At 46.5% G+C, this 22,215-nt stretch overlaps 1 protein-coding gene across 2 annotated transcripts in view; it reads left to right on the plus strand.

The window, feature by feature from the left end:
• HIP1 (huntingtin interacting protein 1) overlaps positions 1 to 20,687 on the plus strand; it is a 130,358-nt gene extending 109,671 nt beyond the window's left edge. For both annotated transcript variants that reach the window (XM_036409676.2, XM_036409677.2), the window contains exons 13-32: positions 476 to 548; positions 1,224 to 1,407; positions 1,935 to 2,023; positions 2,435 to 2,551; positions 3,667 to 3,768; positions 4,028 to 4,171; positions 4,600 to 4,735; positions 6,314 to 6,400; positions 6,789 to 6,896; positions 6,977 to 7,113; positions 10,329 to 10,439; positions 11,683 to 11,741; positions 12,135 to 12,228; positions 13,860 to 13,960; positions 14,205 to 14,310; positions 15,083 to 15,206; positions 15,647 to 15,708; positions 16,433 to 16,541; positions 17,428 to 17,506; positions 17,873 to 20,687. In XM_036409676.2, coding sequence (XP_036265569.1) covers positions 476 to 548; positions 1,224 to 1,407; positions 1,935 to 2,023; positions 2,435 to 2,551; positions 3,667 to 3,768; positions 4,028 to 4,171; positions 4,600 to 4,735; positions 6,314 to 6,400; positions 6,789 to 6,896; positions 6,977 to 7,113; positions 10,329 to 10,439; positions 11,683 to 11,741; positions 12,135 to 12,228; positions 13,860 to 13,960; positions 14,205 to 14,310; positions 15,083 to 15,206; positions 15,647 to 15,708; positions 16,433 to 16,541; positions 17,428 to 17,477 — 1,993 coding nt within the window. In that variant the 3' untranslated portion in view covers positions 17,478 to 17,506; positions 17,873 to 20,687. The remainder of the gene's footprint in view (positions 1 to 475; positions 549 to 1,223; positions 1,408 to 1,934; positions 2,024 to 2,434; positions 2,552 to 3,666; positions 3,769 to 4,027; positions 4,172 to 4,599; positions 4,736 to 6,313; positions 6,401 to 6,788; positions 6,897 to 6,976; positions 7,114 to 10,328; positions 10,440 to 11,682; positions 11,742 to 12,134; positions 12,229 to 13,859; positions 13,961 to 14,204; positions 14,311 to 15,082; positions 15,207 to 15,646; positions 15,709 to 16,432; positions 16,542 to 17,427; positions 17,507 to 17,872) is intronic.
• The last annotated feature ends 1,528 nt before the right edge of the window (positions 20,688 to 22,215 follow it).

Here is a 22,215-nt window from a genome sequence, read left to right on the forward strand (position 1 = left end):
GAAATAACAGGGGATCCATGGGTGTTAGATTAGTATCTGGTAATACTAACAGTCTTAGAGTAAAATTTATGGAATTTCAAAGTATTGTCCTCAGATTAACACTAGCTTTTTTTTTTTTTTTTTTTTTTAATCCTCACCCAAGGAGAATATTTTTTTCCATTGATTTCAGAGAGAGTAGAAATGAAGGGGGATGAAGAGGGGAGAGAAACATTGATGTGATACAGACATATCAATTGGTTGCCTCCTGTATTCACCCCAACTGGGAGGGGGGGATCAGACCTGCAATCCAGGTACATGCCCTTGAGGGGGACTTGAACTGGCAACTCTCCAGTATGCAGGCCAGTGCTCTAACCACTGAGCTGCTGGCCAGGGCAACACCAGCTTTTCACTTCCTCCTCTGATCTCCCAGCTTGCATTTCAAAGGGAAAGGAGTAGGAGCACAGCAGAAGCAAACTTGCTCTCCTTCTGTTCACAGGGGCCACTTAATTGACCAGTTGTACCAAGAGATCGGTGTGCTGAAGTCACAGCTGGAAAACATGAGGACTGAGGTATGAGTGGGTTCTGATCTGCTTCTGGGCTTCACCAGAGCAGGACAGATTTCAATATTAAATTTTCTTCACACCGATACTATGAGACCACATCTTAAAGGGAATTCATTAGTGGAAATGTCAAAGCCAGAGGACCTGGACTTCCCATGGTATCAGTTATAATGCATTTCTGTTGTACTGGCTTTGAGAATGGCATGGAAGCCAAGCTCCCGTGTCCCTCGGAGATAACCATGATCACCAAATGGCTGTGAAGGAGTGTGGTGAGAAAGACCTGCTCTCAAATGGCGATAAGAAGGCTTCATTCCCAACTCTGATGGCTGTTTGCAGGGAATGATGCTATAAATATGCCTGCTCCTCAGACCCAGAGCTGGTCAGAGGCTTCATTCACTGGGACAGGTGAACATTCTCTCCTTCCTGATTCCAGCTCATTCATTGCTGCTCCCAAGGCCCTCCAATAGGGCCAGAATACCCACCACTGCTGTCCCCTGTTGTGGCTGATGGGATGGCGTATAATAACCTCCAGGCTCAGCTCTCATGAGGCTGTGGGAGTGGGCTTGTGAGGAAAACCTGTTGTTTGATCGGTGTTGGAAATATGGTAGGACCTGCTTCTCCGCCCAGCACACGTGACCCACAGCAGTGTGGCGACCAGGTAGGTGACCCAAGTCCCTCCCACAGAGCCAGCGTGCTGTCCTGCAGCTGAAGGGCCGCATCAGCGAGTTGGAGGCCGAGCTGGCAGAGCAGAAGCATCTGCGGCAGCAGGCAGCCGATGAAAGCGATTTCCTGCGGGCAGAGCTGGATGAACTCAAGAAGAAGCGAGAAGACACAGAGAAGGCGCAGCGGAGCCTGACAGAGATAGAAAGTGAGGAGCTGGTGGGGGTGGGAGTGAGGGTGTAGGTCAGGGAAACAGGATGGAGGAGGAGGCAGGGAGGCAGAGGGCCACCCAGCTTTGCATCTGTCCAGAGGAAGGCCAGCTCTTGCCACCAGTCAAAGGTCAGCCGGGAGTCCAGCAGGTGGAGCACCTGTGTGAGGCACTACTGAGAACACAGCTATGGGGACTCAGAAGGTGACGGGGTTGCTTACCCCAGGAGCGTGGATCTCCATAGGAGAGAAAGCCCAAGAAATAACTTGACTTAAAACCAAAAGCACTAATTAAGTAAATGCCTGTGTGTAAATATAATACTCAGAAGGCATGAATTGGTGATTTGAGTCAGGAGAATTCTTTTTTACAAAAGACTTCCCCCAGGAGTTTAAGTAGGAGTTTTGAGGGAGAAGAGATGTATGCATTTGTGAAGAGAAATGAGGGTCTTCTGGGGACTCTGGCTTCCTGGAGGGCCGGTGAAGGCTCCTAGCTTGGTAGCGTCCTCACCTGGGTCCTTTCCCACACAGGGAAAGCCCAGGCCAATGAGCAGCGGTACAGCAAGCTGAAGGAGAAGTACAGTGAGCTGGTGCAGAACCACGCTGACCTGCTGCGGAAGGTGGGACCCTCGACCTCCCTCTCGCCACGCACAGGCCCCGCAGCACAGGGGAAGGAACAGCTCGGGCCTCGTAGCTTCTCGGGGTCCAGTGCCCCAACTTGTCCCCAGTGGGTCACCACCATTTCTTGGGAACCTCAGCTTCCAGGCTCCCTTGCCTCCCCTATCTTGAGCTCCACCTTAGATGCTAGCCCCACTTGCATGATCCCCCATTTTTACTATTTCTTTAAATACAATAGTTAAGTGTTGATATCTGCAGGTGACAGCTTTCTTCTGGCTTCCCTCTAGGTAGGTCAGTGATTTCTGTGTCCAACTCCAGGCTACTCACCGTCTGAATGCTGCCATTTGTTCTAGAAGGACGATGTCCTTTAAGCCCGTGATGAGCCACTTCAAGACAATGTTCTCCCCTTACAGAATGCAGAGGTGACCAAACAGGTGTCTGTGGCCAGACAAGCCCAGGTGGATTCGGAACGAGAGAAAAAAGAGATAGAGGATTCCTTCCAGCGCGTGAGCGAGCAGGCCCAGCGGAAAGTGAGTGGGAGGGAGACGAACGTGGGAAATGATGGAGGGGCCGTCCGAGTTGGAGGCAGGCCTTGATCAAAAGACCTTGTCGTCATCTGCTCCGCCGGTAGCTAGCTCTGTGGGTTGGAGCCCCCTGAGGATGCTAGGAGAGGCGGTATAATCTAGTCGTAGGGGTGTCGAACTCAATCAGAGAAGGGGCCAAAATCTAAAATCCAGCCTAAATCGCGGGCCAAATGGTTTACTGAACAGTCATAAACTGTCATTGTGATGGAAACACAGCGGGAGTGCAGTGATGACAGCGCGGTGCGGGCCACACTGCAAGGCCTGGCGGGACGGATTTGGCCCGCGGGCCTTGTGTTTGGCACATGTGGACTAGATCGTGGTTACCGAGGCACAAGGGTTAGAAGTGATGCATGGGCGAGCTGGCTGAGGTTCATCAGCAAAGGCCTTCTGGGGAGAGTCCTAAGGAGAATTGAGTAAAAGCGCATGGATATCGGAGAGAGGAACAAGTGTTTACAAGGAGTTGCATGCAGCCAGGCGAACATCCATGGGTCGAGGTGGGGTTGACACGCAGGTCCATTGGGAGGGATTTCACACTTCCTGTAACCCAGAGTAAAAAAATACATCTATCTAATCGAAACCAAAGTTTCAAAAGCAATACTTACCCTTACTATGTGATTGCACTTGGATATTTTGTTCTGCTGTTTCTTTTTTCTTTTGTTTCTTTTTTTAATGTTAGCTGTGAATTTTGCTAATAGGGTCACAACCCATTCTTTGAAAAAACACCACTTAGAAATCAAAGAAGGAGCATTATTTTTAGATAGCAAGATTCCGCAATATATCAGTGTTTAAATGCCTGAATTAAAGATCCACTTCTACTTTAATGAGTATTATAGGCTTGAGCATGGCACTCAGTGTCCTTAAAATCCCCTTCCCCACCCTTGACATTCCACTTGCTCTGAAGAAAAAATTTTGGTATACTCTGAATTCACACCTCCCCACTCCCCCTTTTTCCTGAGGTAATTTTGCATACAAAAAAGTACACAAATCTCAGGGATTTTTTTACACGAGTTTAGCCTTTACAATCACCACCAGTCGGGGTGCTCCTGATTTTCTTCTTTCAGACTCAAGAACAGACAGAAGTACTAGAGAACTTGAAGCTAGAACTTGCCACCAGCAAAGAGGAACTCCGGGTTGTCCAAAGCAGCCTGGAAATAGCTGCCCAGGTGAGCACCACTTTTATTCCCCTTCCTTGCTCCTTCCCCTCTGGCTTTCATGGGGCTGTCACCGAGCCCCTGTCACCATGCAGCATATGGCCAACCTGGTCCCATCTGTGACCAGTGTGTACTCGGGGAAATGAAACTGGCAGGTTAAGAGATATCACCTTCTGTTCCTTGTGACCTAGTGGTGGGTTTGGACTTCTCGGGGAGGGACAGTTTTAATTCCTCCCAGAAGCTCCCTCTTCCCACTCGGTCGCCATTGCAGTCAGAAGAAAAATGGGTGACCCAGATTGCTGAACTGGAGAAGGAGCGGGGCAGTTTGGTGAATGCCATGGCTCGTCGAGAAGAGGAATTCTCTGCTCTTCAGGAACAGCTGGAAAACACCCAGCTCAAACTGTCCAGCACACAGGCAAGTAGCAGACACCCTTGGCTGACTATGTTCGACTTCACTCCTGGGCCTCAGCAGCATATCATGGAGGCTGGGGGCTTGGGGCTGGGGGCTGTGTAAGGGGTTTGAGGTCTCCAGCCTGATTCTGAAGACATCTGTGGGAGTAGCCCCTGATGCCGGCATGCCCTGAGTCACCCACAGAGCAGATGAGGGAAGCAAAGCTCTCCTTTGTTGTATGAAAAAGGGATGCGCTTAGCACTCTCTCCCCACGATCGGAGAAGGAGTTGCAGTGGCCCATCGCCTTCTGAGCTCAGTGACACACACTTTGGACAAAGAAAGCGACAACTTGAGTTAAGACACCAGCAATCCCAGCTGTGCCACAGATGGATGCTGCTTGGAGGCTCTTATGGGGTCTGTGGCAGACTCTCACCTCCCTGGACCATTTCTAGGAATCTATGTGCCAGCTCGCAAAGGACCAGCGAAAAGTGCTTCTGGCGGAATCGAGGAAGGCGGCAGAGCAGGTGATACAAGAGGCCCTGAGGCAGCTTGAGGAGCCCACGCTCATCAGCTGTGCCGGATCTGCAGGTACTCTTCTCAGCCTGCGGGTGTTGAATCCTGTTGGCATTAAATCCCACGTGACACTGAACTCGGGTTCTCAGCAGGGCTGCACGTCAGAATTGCCTGGGGGTGCCTGGACCCCAATGCCAAGATCGGTTCAGGAGTAAGCTCTTTGGCATAGGGCCCGGGCAGCAGTACTGTCCAAAGCCCCAGCTGTGATAACTACTGCTTTAGTCACAAATCTCACCAATGCAGCATCTACTGGGAGCTGAGCCTCGGTAACAGTTCTAAAGGCCGGTAAGAGAAGGAGCAGCCAGCCCTGTGTCCCTCTAGGGAGAAAATGTGCTCTGAATTACGGGGGTTTGGTTGCTCATGAGCTTCAAGTCGAGACAGGGAGGCTCCAAAGCGTGGAGAGACAGAGACAATAAAAATCTCACATAGTCTTAGGTGTGAACAGGGGCCTACTTGGCATGTACCACATCCTAAGGGCTTGTGAGTAGAGCAGCCATCTGAGCTAGAGAAGCCCTCTGGGTGAGAGGAGAGAGCCTTTGTGCATAGTAGGAGAGCATCCAAGCCCATTGGGACTTGAAGTCATAGTGATGAGCAGATCTCATTGCAGCTCATTCTCAAGCAGAAAAGACATTGGCAAAGCAATGGGAGCTTCCATTGAAGCAGGAGGCAGATGGGAAGGAACATAGAAAGGTCTTGGTGTGGTGAAGTATACAGCACGGACTATTATATCTTATTCAACAGGGAATCCATCTGTAAGGAAACATAACGATACAAATGAAGAAGCACATCGAGTACCTAATGTAATGAGGGAATGCCAGGAAGTAGGGCCGATGTGGGCAGATTCGGAGATGTTATGAGCTAGCTTTTGAAAGAAGAGGAGAGACATGAACCACAGAGAAGAGAAATGGGGAATAATAATAAAAACAGCTACATTTCCCGAGTGCTTTCTATGTGCCTTGCACTGTTCTAAGCGCTTTATGTGCCTTAGCCCAGCGAATCCTCAGAGTAACAGCAGAGGTGATGCTATCAGTTTTCCGTTTTCGGATGAGGAAGCACAGCCAGCATGAGATCACAGCCTAGGGATTGAGCCAGGAGTCACACCTAGGCCGTGTGGCCAAAGAGTCCGTGCTGTAACTCCTGTGATAGTCTCCACACACCTGTGCACAGAGGCATGGCAGTGGGAATGGCAGTTGTGTGTGGAGCTCACACACAGATCACCTTAGTCGGAGCCACGGATCTGGGCTCAGGGTTAATGAGAGTCCAAGGGCCTTGAGAGACTTGACAGAAAAGCCTGGATTTGATACAATGGGCAATCATGAGAAATGAGATGCAGAATCTAGGCTGGCAATGTGGTTGCCCTGGTTCTTGGCTAAAGACCAGGTAGACTCAGAAACACAGCTTTTGAAGCTGCAATAAGAGATTCACGTACCAGAGTAACCAACAAGCTTTTTTCTCTTCCCTCTTCTCAGGGCAGCTCCCGTAGGGCTGGGGCCACTCACAGGATAGGCTTATCCATCAAGTGACTTAACAAGGATGAATGAAGCAAGCTAGGACAACTTTCACTTTCATTTTGCCCTGTCTTGCCTCTCACAGATCACCTTCTCTCCACGGTCAACTCCGTTGCCAGCTGTATTGAACAACTGGAAAAATGCTGGAGCCAGTATCTTGCCTGTCCAGAAGGTAACAAAGGCAAAGGATAGGGTCTGTCGCCAGAGATGGCAAGGCAGGGCTCAAAATGCTCCTATGCACCAAGCAAGGAGTATGTACAACTTATAAAGTGGGGAGGGAGGAAAAACGAAAGTTGCTAAGTGGTTAGAGCATTAGCTCATGCACTAAAGGGTCTTGGGTTCAATTCCCGTTTAAGGTCACATATCTGGGTTGCAGGTTCAAAACCCAGCCCCAGTTGGGATTCGTGCAGGAGGCAACTGGTCGATGTCTGTCTGTCTCCCTCTTCTTCCTCCTCCCTCCCTCCCTCCTTTCAATGGGAAAAAATATCCCCAGGTGAGGATTAACAACAGAAAAAGGAAGAAAGTGGGACTGAGAAACTTTTCCTTTAAATTCCTGGCAGATATCAGCTGGATTCTGCACTCAGTAACTCTCCTTGCCCACTTGACCAGTGACACCATTATTCACGGCAGCAGCACCTGCCTCAGAGCCCTACCGGAGCCTGCTGATGGTGAGTACGAGGGGAGGGGCCATTCAGAAGAGCAGGGGGAGCCGAGGGCCTTTACAAATCTCTGTTGTCCTGACCTCCAGCACTGACCGAAGCCTGCAAGCAGTATGGCAAGGAAACGCTCCTCTATCTGGCTTTCCTGGAGGAGGAAACAACCCCGGAGAATCTCAATAGCACCGCCATGAGGAGCTGCCTCAGCAAGATCAGGGCTATCGGCGAGGTATGATCAGCGTTATCTTTTGGGGAAAGTTATTGTTCTTGGGTGTGAGTGCTGGTGATTTGCCAGGAAGTCCGTGAGGCAGCTCTAAGCCAGTTCTTTCTGCACTTTAAACTTGATTCTAGAAAGTAAGAGTGCTGAAAAATGTGACCTCCCTGAATGACATTCCAGTTACATTTAATTCACTGGCTATTAATTAAGATCTCTGTGGTCATCATTAGGAAGTATCAAAGAAGAATAAGCATGGTTTCTCTGTTTTCAAGGAATTTTATGTGGTTGGACAGGTAATACCTAAAATAGAGATAATGATATATTTATTCATTCAATAAAGATATAGTAAATATGTTCTTATACTACTACTGGGAGTTGTGCTAGGTGTAGTTATATAGGAACAAATAAGACATGATCCCTAGAGGAAGGGAAAATAAAGCAGCAATTTCTATACGGTGCAATGAGAAGTACTATACTCTCAGAGCTCTATTTTGAGAGTATAGTACAAGGCAGCATTTGATTAATTTCTAAAATGTGTGGTGATAAGTTCAGGAAAGAAAGATCAGAGCCAGAGTTCAGATCCTCCTTATCTCTCATTTGAGAGCTTTAAACAACTTTTTTTTTTTTTTAATTACTTTCTCTGCCTCGGGCCTCTTTTTTCTCTGCTCTCTTCCAAAAACAGAAATCTGATCATGATTCCTCTAGTTTGGAACCAAAAATTATATTATGGAATTAACATACTGGGACCTCCAGAGTCTGGGCTGTATCTACCTTTGTGGGCCCCTCTTGCACTCTCCCTTCACCTTACAGTTGGTGGCCAGCACTGTGATGTGCCTGCTTACCTATTTCCCCCAATGAGTTCTCAGAAGTTGTGGGGAGCCGGCATAGCCATGGCATACTCAGCCCTAGTGCGCCTTATGTGCCGAGCCAGCTCAGCCAAGGGGGAACCCGGGTGGGGGCGATGAAGGATTAGAAAAGATAGACAAGAGAAGGAAAGCTGGGACTCGGTGGGACGCTGCTTCCCTGATGGGGACCCAGCAGTGCGATGCCCACAGGTCGTGTCTTTATTTTATAGCAGATGCTACGAGGCAAAGTAAGGCCGTGGTCAAGATGTTTACAACATTCTGGTGCCTACTCAACTACATGCACCTGATCAAGCTTTGTTTACTTGCAGCCTATATCACTTATGCACATGGGGCCACGTGTTCGGGCCATAGGTTCAAGCTTACAACTATAGCTGTTGGCTGTCATTGTGCTGGGAGGGCTCTGCATTCCAGGCTGGGACTTGCACGTGGCCACGAGTGTACTGTGCCAAGGCTTGAACCTATCCATGTAGCCACACCCCACAAGAAGTAGAGCCTAACCTTCTTCATAATGTATCCCTGATCCTTGGCATAATATCTGGCAGGTGTTAATTAAACCCCACAAGTGTTTAATTAATTGAATATGCACACAGAGAGAGAGAAAGAGAGCAAACCAGATAAAAAGATGGATCGGATGGGGGAGGAATGTTCATACTGGGGAGAAATAGGCAATGAGGTGGAGACCCTTGTATGTCTGGATAAAGGAAGACTATGGACAATGGTGAATTGCTAACCTCTATTTCAATAGGGTGACATGATAATGATGATATTTGGTATTATTAAGTTGGTATGGCAGCCTAAGCAACATTTACCTTTTGTTAAAGATAGAGCATCTTACCCTGGATAGTGCAGAATTGAGAAGTCAATATATGGGGCAAAGTATGTAGGACACCATGAAGAGATAAAAATTACATTACTGAAAGCAAAGCAAAGTGTGATAGAAAGATCATGGGCAGTTTTCTTCCTGGCACTAGGGCTTACCAGATGTAGAGAATCTTCCCAGACTAGGACATGGAAAATGCTGAATAAAATTGGGGGGGGGGGGGGGAATAATTTTGCAATAACTATGTTTATTGGGACATGTTAAAGAACCTTTTTAAAATATTTTTTTGATTGACTTCAGAGAGGAAGGGAAGGGGGGGCGAGAGAGAGAGAGAGAGAGAGAGAGAGAGAGAGAGAGAGAGAGGGAGAGAGAGAGAGAGAGAGAGAGAGAAAGAGAGAGAGAGAGAAAAATATCAATGATGAGAGAGAATCATTGATTGGCTGCCTCCTGTATGCCCCACACTGGGGATCGAGCCCACAACCTGTTCATGTACCCTTGACTGGAATCGAACCTGGGACTCTTCAGTTGAGCCAAACCAGCTAGGGTTAAAGAACCTTTTAAGTTATTAAAAGCAAGACAAAGGAATAAGATAGTTTCAAATGTAACCAGATATATTTTAAAAAGAACCACAGAACTTCTAGAAATGAAAAATATAATAATTGAAAGTAATAATTTTAAAATATATAGATTCAACAGCAAGTTAAAGCAAAGCTGAAGAAAGAATTAGTGAACTAGAGGAATTATCTAAATATGGCACAGATTTTATAAATTGGAATGAAATGGTGTTATAGAATATTTAATCAGTGTTCCAGAAGATAATAGAAAGACTATGTTCTCCCCACCCCCAGCAACATATTGTTAATTTTATGCTTTTCCCAACATTCTTGTGTGTGAGGTTATATTTTCACTCCCCCATTGTGCTCCATTAGGTGCATATTGCTTAATTCTATTATATCTGTTCTCTTGTTGATGCACAACAGGGTTATTTCTAGTTTGGGGCTATTATGAATGGGTCACTGTGATTATTCCTATACACATCTCCTGATGAATGAGTGCAAGAATTTCTCTAGAGTTTATATACGTAGGAATCGAATTACTAGTTTATAGGATGAATTTCACACACAGCAATAACTGCCTCGTATGATTGCTGTGGGAGTAAAGTTAAATAAGGGGCAGGCTGTCTGGTTGGAAGACATTATCTACATTTGAAGAAGTTTTTAAAACACATCCCAGGCAGCAAACACGATCAGCTGTGCAGCTGTGAAGTTAGGGTTCAAGCAGCTGCAACTAAATGGCCTTTGGGGTTAAGCAGGGTTGGCCTTCTGGAAGAAGATGGGTTCTGAGTGAAGGTAGAGGGGGTGGAACATGAGGTTCCAGAGTTCACATGGCAGAGAGTTCCAAGCAAGGCCTATTAGGGATACCCCTCCAAGGCTTGCAGAAGTGTGTTATGTGGTGGGGCCCTCATGTGAGGATTACAGGTCTGCCACCAGAGAAAGAAGAGGTTAAAGGGTTATGTTTCAGCCCTTGTGATGTGTTCACAGGATCTCCTGCCCAGAGGCCTGGACATCAAACAGGAGGAGCTAGGAGATCTGGTGGACAAGGAGATGGCTGCCACTTCAGCTGCCATTGAAACTGCTACAGCCAGAATACAGGTATGGAGCCCTGGCCGGTGTTCTCAGTGGATAGAGCATCAGCCTGCACAACAAAGGGTTGCAGGTTTGATTCTTGGTCAAGGGCATGCACCTGGGTTGCAGATTCAATCCTGGCCCTGGTCAGGGTGTGTGCAGGAGGCAACCAATTGATGTGTCTCTCTCTCATCAATGTTTCTCTCTCCTCTTCTTTCCCTGCTTCTCCCCCCTCTTCTCCCCTCCTCCTCCCTCTTCTCTTTCCCTCTTCCCTCCCTTCCATTCTCTAAAAATCAATGGGAAGCCCTAGCTGGTTTGGCTCAGTGGATATAGCGTCAGCCTGGGAACTGAAAAGTCCCAGGTTTGATTCTGATCAAGGGCACATGCCCAGGTTGTGGGCTTAATTCCCAATGGGGGACTTGCAGGAGGCATCCAATCAATGATTCTTTCTCATCATTGATGTTTCTCTCTCCCTATCCTATCCCTTCCTCTCTGATGTCAATAAAAATATATTTAAAAATAAAATAAAAATAAAAAATGAATGGGAAAATATCCTTAGATGAGGATTAACAGAAGAAAAACAAAAAAGAATAGAGGCATAGAAGTGTCTCAAGATCTAAAGTGATGCTCTTGCAGCTTTCCTTTGGCCACATTTCCTATTGGATATATCTTAGTTGTTCGTTAAGGCTTCAGAGGCTCCCTATAAAAATAAACCAAAACCAGACTATATACCAAAATCTCTTCAGGGTAGAAAATAAGAAAGTACTCACCACTGGAAGGTGAGCAGTTTCCTCAAGATCAACATACTTTGGTATCAGGCTATCTTGCATTCAAGTTCCAGATTGATTGACCACTTAACTAACTGTATGACTTCCACTAAGTTACATTAACCTTGCTAAGATTCTGATTTCAAAACCAATGACAATGCTTGTCTCAGAAAAGCTGAGTGGGCCCCGTAGGAAAGGTCACACGTTGCTCCTTTGGTGAAAGACTCAGGCTGCCACCTTGGAGGGAGAACCTGCTTAAAGGACCTGGTAGCAGCTGCCCTCACCAGCCTGGGTTCCAGAGTGTCAAGACACTGACAGAGACAGCCTGCTGTAGCTGCCCCCACTGAGTAGATCGGAAGTTTACTAGTAGATTCTTTTCCTGATTCTCACTAGGATATGGATTGGTTCTTCTAGATTTGAATGTTGGACCCAAAGTGTCCAGTACCTGTGTGTTTAAAAAACAAAAACAAACAAACAAACAAAAACCCACTTCTCTTTAACAGGAGATGCTCAGCAAATCCCGAGAAGGAGACACAGGAGTCAAATTAGAAGTGAACGAAAGGTCAGTCTGAACAGCATGGTGGCACGTAGGTGATCAGGGTCCGTCTTGCCTGCACTGGTTTATACTGATTAGAACACTAGCAGCCACAGGGAAAGGTTCAGTCTATAGTATGTAATTATCAATAACAGTATTAACGATGGAGATAGTATCACTGTCGCCTTAGAGGGGAAAGAAACCCCCAGGAATCCTCACTTAGCTATTTCTTATGAAGAAGATCCACGATCCAGTCTCCTCACTCACCTGCCTTTCCTTTGGGGCTTCCACCAGAGAGCATACCCTGCCTTATTTCCCATTCCAAGTATGCCTGTGTTCAGGAATGAAAAGGAGAACAGCTTTCTTCATTGGTATTAGTCTCAGTTCTGTATCCTCACTTTATTTATTTTTCCCCTCCAGGATTCTTGGTTCATGTACCAGCCTAATGCAAGCTATTCAGGTCCTAATTGTGGCCTCGAAGGACCTCCAGAGAGAGATAGTGGAAAGCGGCCGGGTAAGCGTGGGTGAGGGCCCGGGAACAGGGAGAACAGACATTAGTTACATATTCCCAGCTCACTGAGAGGCCAAGTCTACATGAAACACTCATCCACATTCAGTGAAATCTGTGTATGTTGCCTTCGCGCCCTGTGTGTCCAACTGAGGGCGCAGCTGCTGTCACTGGGGATGTCAGCAGATGTCATGGGAAGAAGCTGGAACACTGCCAAGTCCCCAGATTGCAGCCAGGCACAGCTTCCTGCTACGGGCTCATTAACCCAGGCGACATCATTGGAGCTGCTGTGGAAACCAAGTGTGCATTGCAAGTCTGGGCCCTTGGAGGAGGAAGTGAGAGGTTTTGAAAACTAGGCAAATGAGAAGAATGGACCTGCTGCTGACTTTCACAGTGGCTCTGCCATGTCTCTTTCCAACAGCAGTCAACTTGCAGTGCTTCACAGACTCGCCCTCAGTCTTGTCTTAACATTGTCACTTGGATTTCCTCACTCCTTTGCTGGCATTATTGCCATCTTGTTTTTCCCCCACATCCCTGAAGCAGCTGCAACTCAAGAGACAAAGGTCCAGGGAGGGTTTATGAGCCTGAAAGCAATCATATAAGGAACAAAGCCATATCTGTTTTGGTGGTGCTTTTTATCAGTCTGAGAGATATTGTTTTTGGTCCCCAAAATTAGAAAGAGGGACTGAGCAAGGAGTATCTATAGATTCTCGGGCTATCATGTACTTTCAAAGCATAAATACATTTTTTAAATCCAAGTAGAAATAGTTTTTAAAAATTATTCACTGTATACTCTTCTTTTGGCAAATCATGGAGAGCAGCTAGACTCCTGAAATTGTTATTCATAAACTAGAGGCCTGAAATTCGTGCACTGGGTGTAGGGGTGTCCCTCAGCCCAGCTGCACACTTTCCAATATGGGACTCCTCAGGGGATGTCCCTGTGAGATCGAACCTAAACCAGCAGTCAGACAGCCCTCTCACAATCCAGGAATCCAGGACTGCTGACTCCCAACTGCCTGCCTGCCTGATTGTCCCAACCAAGTCTGCCCCTAACCACTTATGCCTGCCAGCCTGATCACCCCCTAACCACTCCCCTGCCAGCCTGATCTACGCCTAACTGCTCCCCTGCCAGCCCGATTGCCCCCAGCTGCCCTCCCTTCCCTACAGGTCCAGTCACACCCAACTGCCTTCCCCTACAGGCCTGGTCGCCCCCAACTGCCCTCCCCTGCTGGCCATCTTGTGATTACATGGGGATGGCCATCTCGTGCAAGGGTGTGATGGTCAATTTGCATATTGCCTCTTTATTTTATATAGGGTTATGTGTTATATAGGATTGTGTGTGTGTGTGTGTGTGTGCACGCACGCAAACTATTTGGAAATATAATAGAAATGCTATTATATTTCTATTTTTGGGTTTTGGAGTCAGAAGAGCCTAGGATTTACTTTATTTCCTGCATGACCTTGGGAAAAGTATTTTTGCCTCTCAAAACTTTATTTTCCTTTTCTGTAAAATGGGAATAATAATGCTTGCCTCTCAGAGTGACTGTGAAAATTTATATGAGGTAACATATATATAAAAGCACCTGGCACACAGTAAGCACTCAATAAAAGGTAGCTATTATTTCTCACTTTCCTAGGGCACAGCATCTCCTAAAGAGTTTTATGCCAAGAATTCTCGATGGACAGAAGGACTCATCTCAGCCTCCAAAGCTGTGGGCTGGGGTGCCACTGTCATGGTGTAAGTGTCTTTGGGCCTCAAGGCTCCTCACCCCACCCCCATTCCATTGATCACCCCGGAGAATAAGTGGGGGGAGATACACTGTTGATAAGGAAGTCAGTAAGACTAAAGTTTAAAAGGGAGACTGGGTCTCCTGTGCTCCCTGCCTGACAGGGTGAGGGGCTGGTCTAGAGGTGGGATCATAAGGGTTGCAGCTGTGACTGCCACAGTAACATAATCCATGTTGTCCTTTCCTGACTGTCAGTGATGCAGCCGATCTGGTGGTGCAAGGCAAAGGGAAGTTCGAGGAGCTAATGGTGTGTTCCCATGAAATAGCTGCTAGCACAGCCCAGCTTGTGGCTGCATCCAAGGTAGGACCTGTGTAGGACTCCCTGGGACACTATAAGGCCTGGCTCAGTTAGAGATACTTGGACTCCGAAGCTGGATTCAAGAGCAGATGATTCCTCCAGGGTCCAGGAGGGTTGGGTCCCAAATTTAAATTCTGACTCTCAAGGTCCCCTACCTCTCCCTCTAAAAGCCTTTCATCTGTCAGCAAGGAGCCCTCCCAACCAGCTCACCACACGTGCTCCTCTTGGCATCCTTCACCTTTGTTACAAGTGGCCTTTGAGGGTCCCAACTGTGCCGACCTCTGATAAGCAACTATAGCATTCCAGGAGCATTCAAATAAGGAATGAGTCAGAGCAGTCAGATGCTTGTCCAGCGTGGCACAGAGCTTCCACAATCAGTGTCTGCCTCTCCTCAAGACTCCAAATTTGAACCATTGCCCCAGCTAGTCCTAATGCAAAGCTTGTCACCAGTATCCTTCTGTGATTTCTATAGTACCCCGGGGAGTGTTTTTTAATCATCCTTATTTATTGCTATCCCAAATTGATTTTCACAAATGGAGCATTTCATTAAAATACATGATAAAGCTCGAGTTTGAGACCACCAAGCAAATAAGCCAGGAAGTACCTTTTACATTAAAGATATGCCAGGAGTTGACTCCACAGGCAATGATTTTTGAGAAGCTGGTTGGTAACTGTAGTGGATCAGATATATTCATCAAGAACCATCAATCCAACTTCTGACTCAGTCCTTGCCACCACTCTGTTATGTGAACCTAAATATGCTTGGTTCCGGCAGGTGAAAGCTGGCAAGGATAGCCCAAACCTGGCCCAGCTGCAGCAAGCCTCTCGCGGGGTGAACCAGGCCACCGCCGCGGTCGTGGCCTCAACCATTTCTGGCAAATCACAGATTGAGGAAACAGGTAGCCTTTCAGAAGCAATGCTTTTTTTATCCATCTGACATATTGATAGCTGTTCTTTACAGTCTTCTCCATGATCCCAATTTCTCACAGTTCTGTTTCTAAATTCTCTCTTACTTTTCATCTTTTACATCAATACTTATTTTCTCATAAGAGGGGACACCACATGAGCATCCTATTTATTTCCCTATAGTGACACACCTTTAGGTAGATTTTCCACTTAGTCATTTCTCTGATTTCAAAGAAATGCCTCTATACGCCTAGTTGTCCAGGGGGTGGAGTTCTGGTTACCCTGTCACTGTCTCCATCCCTTACAATGTGCACATGTGTGTTGATAAAAGGCAAACCAAACATTTCAGCAGAACATTGGCATTGGCCACCTCCCAGACAAGGGTCAGCCAGGGGTCTTATTTGACAAGAACTTCTCATTTCCATCCTTGCAGACAACATGGACTTCTCAGGCATGACATTGACTCAGATCAAACGCCAGGAGATGGATTCCCAGGTAGGAACTTCATCTCTAAGGTTAGGCAGTCTCTACTGCATATGGTGTCAACCCCAAATATTCCCATGGTGAGAAGCCAGTGAGCGAGAGACTTGGGAGGGAATGAACTCGGGTGTACCATTTAGCCCAAGAATTAATGTAAATGATGCTGAAAGAAAGAGTGTGGGTCTCCAGCACCTATAACTGAGCCTGGGTTACATATGGGTGCTCAGAAAATCCCTCTTAAATTAATAACTAGAATTAATGAGCGGAAGAAGAGCCAGAGCCAACCTCTCCTTTAGTGAGAGTGTGCCTGTACAATAATAACTCTAAGTTGTACCAACCTCTCCAAGATGCCAGAACTATCATTATTAGTTCCTGCCTGAACTTCCAAGGAACTAGAATTGAAGGGTTATGATTAGATTGGAACACAATACAGATATGCCAGACATTAGTTGTTTTGAGCTAGCGATTTATCAGAGGAACTTGATAGTCCTACTCCCATTCAGGCATTTGTGCTATAAAGCACCATCCATTTCTAGTAGAGGGTCCCGGGGAAAAGATAGATGGAATAGATGGATGAATGAGAGGATGGGGAAATGAGAACAGAGACGAGGTTGGAATTGAGAACTGGGTAAGCTATAGAATAATATGGAAGAAAACTGGAAGATGGAGAAAAGGGCTTAAGTCAAAATAAGTCAATTTTTAGGTCACTGCTCAAAAGAAAATTCCACTTTCCCCACAGGTTAGGGTGCTAGAGCTGGAAAATGAACTGCAGAAGGAGCGTCAAAAACTGGGGGAGCTTCGAAAAAAGCACTACGATCTTGCTGGTGTTGCTGAGGGCTGGGAAGAAGGTAAGCTGCTGAGGACCGGCATTAGCCTGCAGTGAAGGGGGAGCTGTGTGAGAAGGGCTTTCCCCTGGACTCTGACAGAATGAGGAGCCCATTGGTCAGTGACTTCCTCCTTCTCTATCCTCACAGAGCATGTTTTCAGTTGTAAACAATCTAAAAGCCCAAAACATAAATCGTGAATTGAAAGCTTTTGTTGTCACCTTTTTTTTTTTAAATATATTTTATTGATTTATTACAGAGAGGAAGGGAGAGGGATAGAGAACTAGAAACATCAATGAGAGAGAAACATCGACCAGCTGCCTCCTGCACATCCACCTCTGGGGATGTGCCCGCAACCAAGGCACATGCCCTTGACTGGAATCGAACCCAGGATCCTTCAGTCCTCAGGCCGACGCTCTATCCACTGAGTCAAACCTGTTTCGGCTGTTGTCACCTTTTAAGACCTTAACGTTGACTAGTGGAGTGGTCACTCACCACCATTTCCTTCCAGGAATTAGCCTGGTTTATGCCCCAGGAGTCCAGTCTCTGGCCAGCCTAGAGTTGAATAGTGATCAGTGAAGATCCAGCAGACAGGGCAAATGAATTACCAGGTCCTGATTGCCTAGAGCAGCGGTTCTCAACCTTCCTAATGCCGCGACCTTTTAATACAGTTCATGTTGTGGTGACCCCCAGCCATAAAATTATTTTCGTTGCTACTTCATAACTGTAATTTTGCTACTGTTTTATGAATTGTAATGTAAATATCTGTGTTTTCTGATGGTCTTAGGCAACCCTGCTAGCAGTTCTCAATCTGATACTGTACTTTAGAGTCCAACATGGTGGCAGTTTTGGTTAACAGAACAGGTGCATGAAGGGCTGTGAAACATGACTGGCTGTTCCTGTCTTTTAGAAACGGAAGCATCTCCACCTGCACTGCAAGAAGTAACCGAGAAAGAATAGAGCCGCCCTGGTGCCCCACACGTCACAGTGTAAATCTTTGTTGCCTGTTTATGTGTGCATGTTATTCCCCAGCCACAGACTAAACCCTCAGAGTCACAGTGGCAGCCACACCGCTCCCATTGTCCAGGGCTGAGGACCTGCATGGCCTTCCAAAGACTCCTCCACAGTGACCCCCTTTGTGCTGGAACCCGTGATCCGTGTTCTTCCCCGCCTCCCTGGTGTCCAGAGAGGACGGGGAACAGGGCCACCCCCACAGAGAGGACCTCCCTCCCAGTCCTGCCTGCTATTTTAGCCCCAAACAATCAGTGTCCTTGTCCCAGAGGCTGTGGTTGTTAATGGCTGAGAGCCTGGAGAGGGAAGATCTTATGCTTTTTCTCTTCTGTTTTCTTTCTCAGTCTTTTCCGTTTCATCACTTGCACAAACTTGTGAGCATCAGAGGGCTGCTGGATTCCAAACCAGGACACTACCCTGAGTCTGTGCACAGAGTCGGAAGAACAGCAGGAGTGTCCTGGCTGAGAATGCCAAGGCAGTGCTTGCCCCTCTGTTGGCAGTTCCGTGGATTCCCACTGCTTCTTATGGTGGTTGGTTGGGTTTGGGGGTTTCTTTTTTCAAGTTTCACTCACATAGCCAACTCTCCCAAAGGGAATCGCTCTGAAGCTCTGAGCTCCTCGGAGCCCCTGACCACTGCAGTCAACAGCGATGGTGCTGCTCAGGCTTTACCTTGGTGCTCCCCATCAGCCTCCACGCTTGTGTCCTGCTGAGGGTGGGACTCAAGGCCACTTCCCAGGGTCGGGCGGAGCTGCTGAGCCACAGCTTTCCTCCAAAGGCAGAAGTGGAGGGAGTGCCTTTCCCTCCTAACGCTGGAGCCCAGTTGAAAGCCTCTGCCACCTTCCTAAGTGAGAGGGCCCCAGAGAGAGAGGAGGGGTGCACCCGGCCCAGGTCTTCAGGAGACATCTTCCTTGGGAATTCCTTGTGACCGGGCTGGAAAACCTTATCGCATGCTCGGATGGAACTGGTGAGAAAGCCACACCTCTTTTTGCGAGAATGAATGTTCCTTGGCGCCTCCCTTCAGATCCAGGCAGGGCCCTGAGAGGGAGCTTGGGAGAGGTTTTCAATTCTGTTCTCCAAATGTCTGCCTGCCTTGGTATCCTCTTGAATCTGAAAAAGATAGTTCCATGTTCTACCTAATTGACAGACCCAGAAAATCAGGCAAACTTGCTCCCGGTAGGAAAGAACCCTGTGCTTGGTTTGGTACCTTTAATATTTATTACTAACCTCCGTTAAGCAGCAGCAGCAGCCAACAGAAAGACACTTGGAGCAATCAGGATTTCGGGTGTGACTATGGCAAGGCTTGTATTTCTGCCCTAAACATCAGTCTTGAAGAACTGGAAGCAAGACCGGGATGCCATCCCCATCTGTAACCAGCTTGGATCACAAAGCGAGCAAGGTTCCACAGAGCATCCAGGGCAGGGAAAACAAAAAGGGGAACACTGGCTCTGACCCCTTCCCAACACACGTCCCAGGCCCTCGATGCCCTGTGGACACGATGAGGGCACATTAACAGCCTCGTGGAGATGGGCAGTCAGACAGCACTTCCCCACCTCCAGCCGGGCCCCAGCATTTAAGTGACCTTCTGATCTTGGACTGTGTCTTCCTTTTCCATAGCAACTCCTAGGTAGTAGCCAACAAGCACTTCCCAGAACCTGTCCCAAAGGAACATTGTAAGTGTGGCTACGTGACAGGTTGTGAGACTCCTGTTTGATCACTGTGAACCAACCTCCTTCCTTCCTGTACACCCCCCTGACTCCGTCTCTGTGCATTTCTGAGTAGGGCATTCAAAATTCTGTCTCCCTTGAACTCAAATTATGAGATGCAGATGTGTAATCTCCACACTGGGCTAAAAAGAGGGTTCAGCAGTAGAAATCGCGTGCTTGTGTTTAATGCTTCTTTGTGCTCAGTGCTTTTCCGCCCAAGGCTCAGAAGGAGTGGTGTGTGGCATCCCTAGCCCACTTAATTGCCAATTAAGCCAATCAGTGTGTTCTCAAGGTGGGTCAATATTTCCAAAGGTGCCTGGTCTTCATTTCCAGAGTTTCAGCCAAACGTTTGTGCTCCAAATTACCAGTGGAGGGGAAAATCTAGTGCATTGGAGCAGATTAGGACTGAAAAACACTCCCTCTAAAAAGAAGCCACAGTAATTTGTTGTTGTTAATCCTCATCTGAGGATATATTCATTGATTTTAGAGAGAAACACTGGCCACCTCTTGTATACACCCTGAACAGGAATCAAACCCACCACCTTTCAGTGTATGAGACAGTGCTCCAACCAACAGCCACATTGGTCAGGACACCGCAGTAATTTTTTAAAATTTCATGGGCTTAACCAGTAATAAAACCATTAAGAAAGCACTTAAACAGGAGCACAGGCTCAGTCAGTTTCACAGGAGGCGATACCTGTCAGATAATTACTTCATCATTGCTCAAATTAGAAGCTAGTCCATTCTCTAGCCAAAATCAAATTGGCCCATCTCGTTACTTCTAAAAATGAGTGTGTGGTACTTGGTGTGAAGTACCTGATGAAAACCATATCCTAAGGCTAAAAATGAACCTCACAGCCTTTTAAATTAGTCACTGAGCATCCTTTAGTGACTGAAGTCTCATGGGTCAGTGTAAATGGGTCATGACAAGAGAGGACAACAGCAAAATAATGGCTTGGGACTGACAAGAGGTTAAAATGTGGCCGAATCTGTTATGCAGTCTTGTAATACGGTGCTCTAATACTATTTACCATTAGAATAAGGGTGAGTATATAAATAAGGAAAAAGTAAAACTGTTTGTGGGGTTACTAGTATTTATATCTGAACAAGAAGTTTAAATTGGACTATAATTGAGATTGATCCTTAGGATCCCACCTAAATATGAGACCTCAGCCCTGCGGCTGGAAGAACCAAACACTGTCCAGGGCATCCTTTCTTGGAAGTGTTTGAGCTGCTGAATCAGACACCAGGTCCCAGGGAGTCACAAGTGCAAGTTGTTTATTCGGTTTGGCCTCATTAAGAGGAGCTGGTTCTGAGTTTGTACCCAGGACATACTCACTTCTTAGTCGAAAGCAGCGATTTTGAACCAATGTGCATAATTTTAAAACATGCAGTACCTGACTATTTAGTCAGGGGCACTGACCTCTTTCCCTTAGGTTGTCAAATAAATGAAAATAGCCGTCCAGTGTGAATGTCCCATCTTGAACCATAAATATGTAAGTCATATAACAGAGTTGCATCTTATTGGTCACATTGCATAATAAGGTTGCATCCGATTGGTTAATTCTTGGTACCAGAAATCCTTATATACAAGTAAGTATAAATACCTGATTTTTTTTTTTTTTTAAGTCACTTTGGAGCAAAAAGGGTAGGTAATTACTATTCCTTTTTTAGTAAATCAAAATTATACCTTTTTTTTGTTGTCAGATCAGCAACAATTGTCTTTTTGGTGTGCTGTAGAATTTTAGTGGTTTATGTATGCCATGAGATGAAAAGGTTGAAAATCGCTGCTCCAGTGGGGTCCTCTGGCTCCACTTACCCTGGTTTTTGGTCTTTAATAACTAAAGTTCTTGCTACATTCTATCACCTTTCAAAGTCTCTGGAAATCTTTCCTGCCAACAAAAGCCTTTAATCCTGCCACTGGCCTTCCAATCAAATCGGCTTTGCCCTCTCTCTGCCATTCTCCATCCTCCGGAGACTGCACTGCCTGTAGCATAGACCACCACCACAGGCCTGCCAGCCGCCAACACAGCAAACTGGTGAGCTCTCCGCTGTTCAAGTCCTTCGTCTCCCAGGTTCAGACCGAATAGGGATCAACAGCTAACAGTGGTGGCCCAGCCTTTCTACCCCAGGAGCCAAAGCAGCATGAAACAATTGCTTAGATGCTATTTGGTCCAATTCTGAGAGTAGATAATTTTCAGACATGTCTTTCGGGTGACCCTCAACTACCTCTGGTTTGAAGGCCCTAAATTAAGCTAGTATTTCATAGGGACAAACCGAGGGGGTTCAGGTAAATCTTGGTGATAACACAGTTGTCTCGAACTTATAACTCTTTCACACTTAGGTTTGCAGGGATGGAGTTGGGATTGTTTTTCTTTTCTGTTTTTAACCTTTTCCCCAGTTTTCCACTAGAATAGTTACTATAAATGAATTTCATTTTTCACTGAGTGCCTACCTTCCCAGGGCAGGTAGCCATTGGCTTTTGTTCCCTTCCAATAATACTTTTATTATGGTATTAAGACCTTTCTTTGTATAATACATTGCATCTGTGTTTCCAATTTTTCAAATAAATATTTCAACCTGGCAATGAAAAGTAGTTTTGATAACTTACCAAAGTGGTTTTGAGGTCTGGGGTTCCAGTTAAAGGCCTACATTTATATCCTGGGGTTCGTTTAATCCACTTAAGCTCCAGGAATATGTCCCCATTTTCTGAAGCATGGAACTGCATTTCCTTTGTTGTAGAGAAACTCTAGTTTGTACACATTAGACATCGGTCCTCTCTGTACATTCCTGTCCCTGAAAATGGTCAAACTGGTCATAGTATAATCTATCTAGAAGACTAGGTCTTTGCCTTAAAAATGGAGGTGTACCCATAGCCTCAGACCCCTATGGGTACACCTCCATTTTTAAGATGCATAAGTAAACTGCTGCCTTAACATTGGATGAGACGAATTTTGCTCAGGGACCAGCCAGCCAGCTAGTTA

The sequence above is a fragment of the Pipistrellus kuhlii genome, unplaced genomic scaffold (assembly GCF_014108245.1).
Source record: "Pipistrellus kuhlii isolate mPipKuh1 unplaced genomic scaffold, mPipKuh1.p scaffold_m20_p_4, whole genome shotgun sequence".
Taxonomy (NCBI): domain Eukaryota; kingdom Metazoa; phylum Chordata; class Mammalia; order Chiroptera; family Vespertilionidae; genus Pipistrellus; species Pipistrellus kuhlii.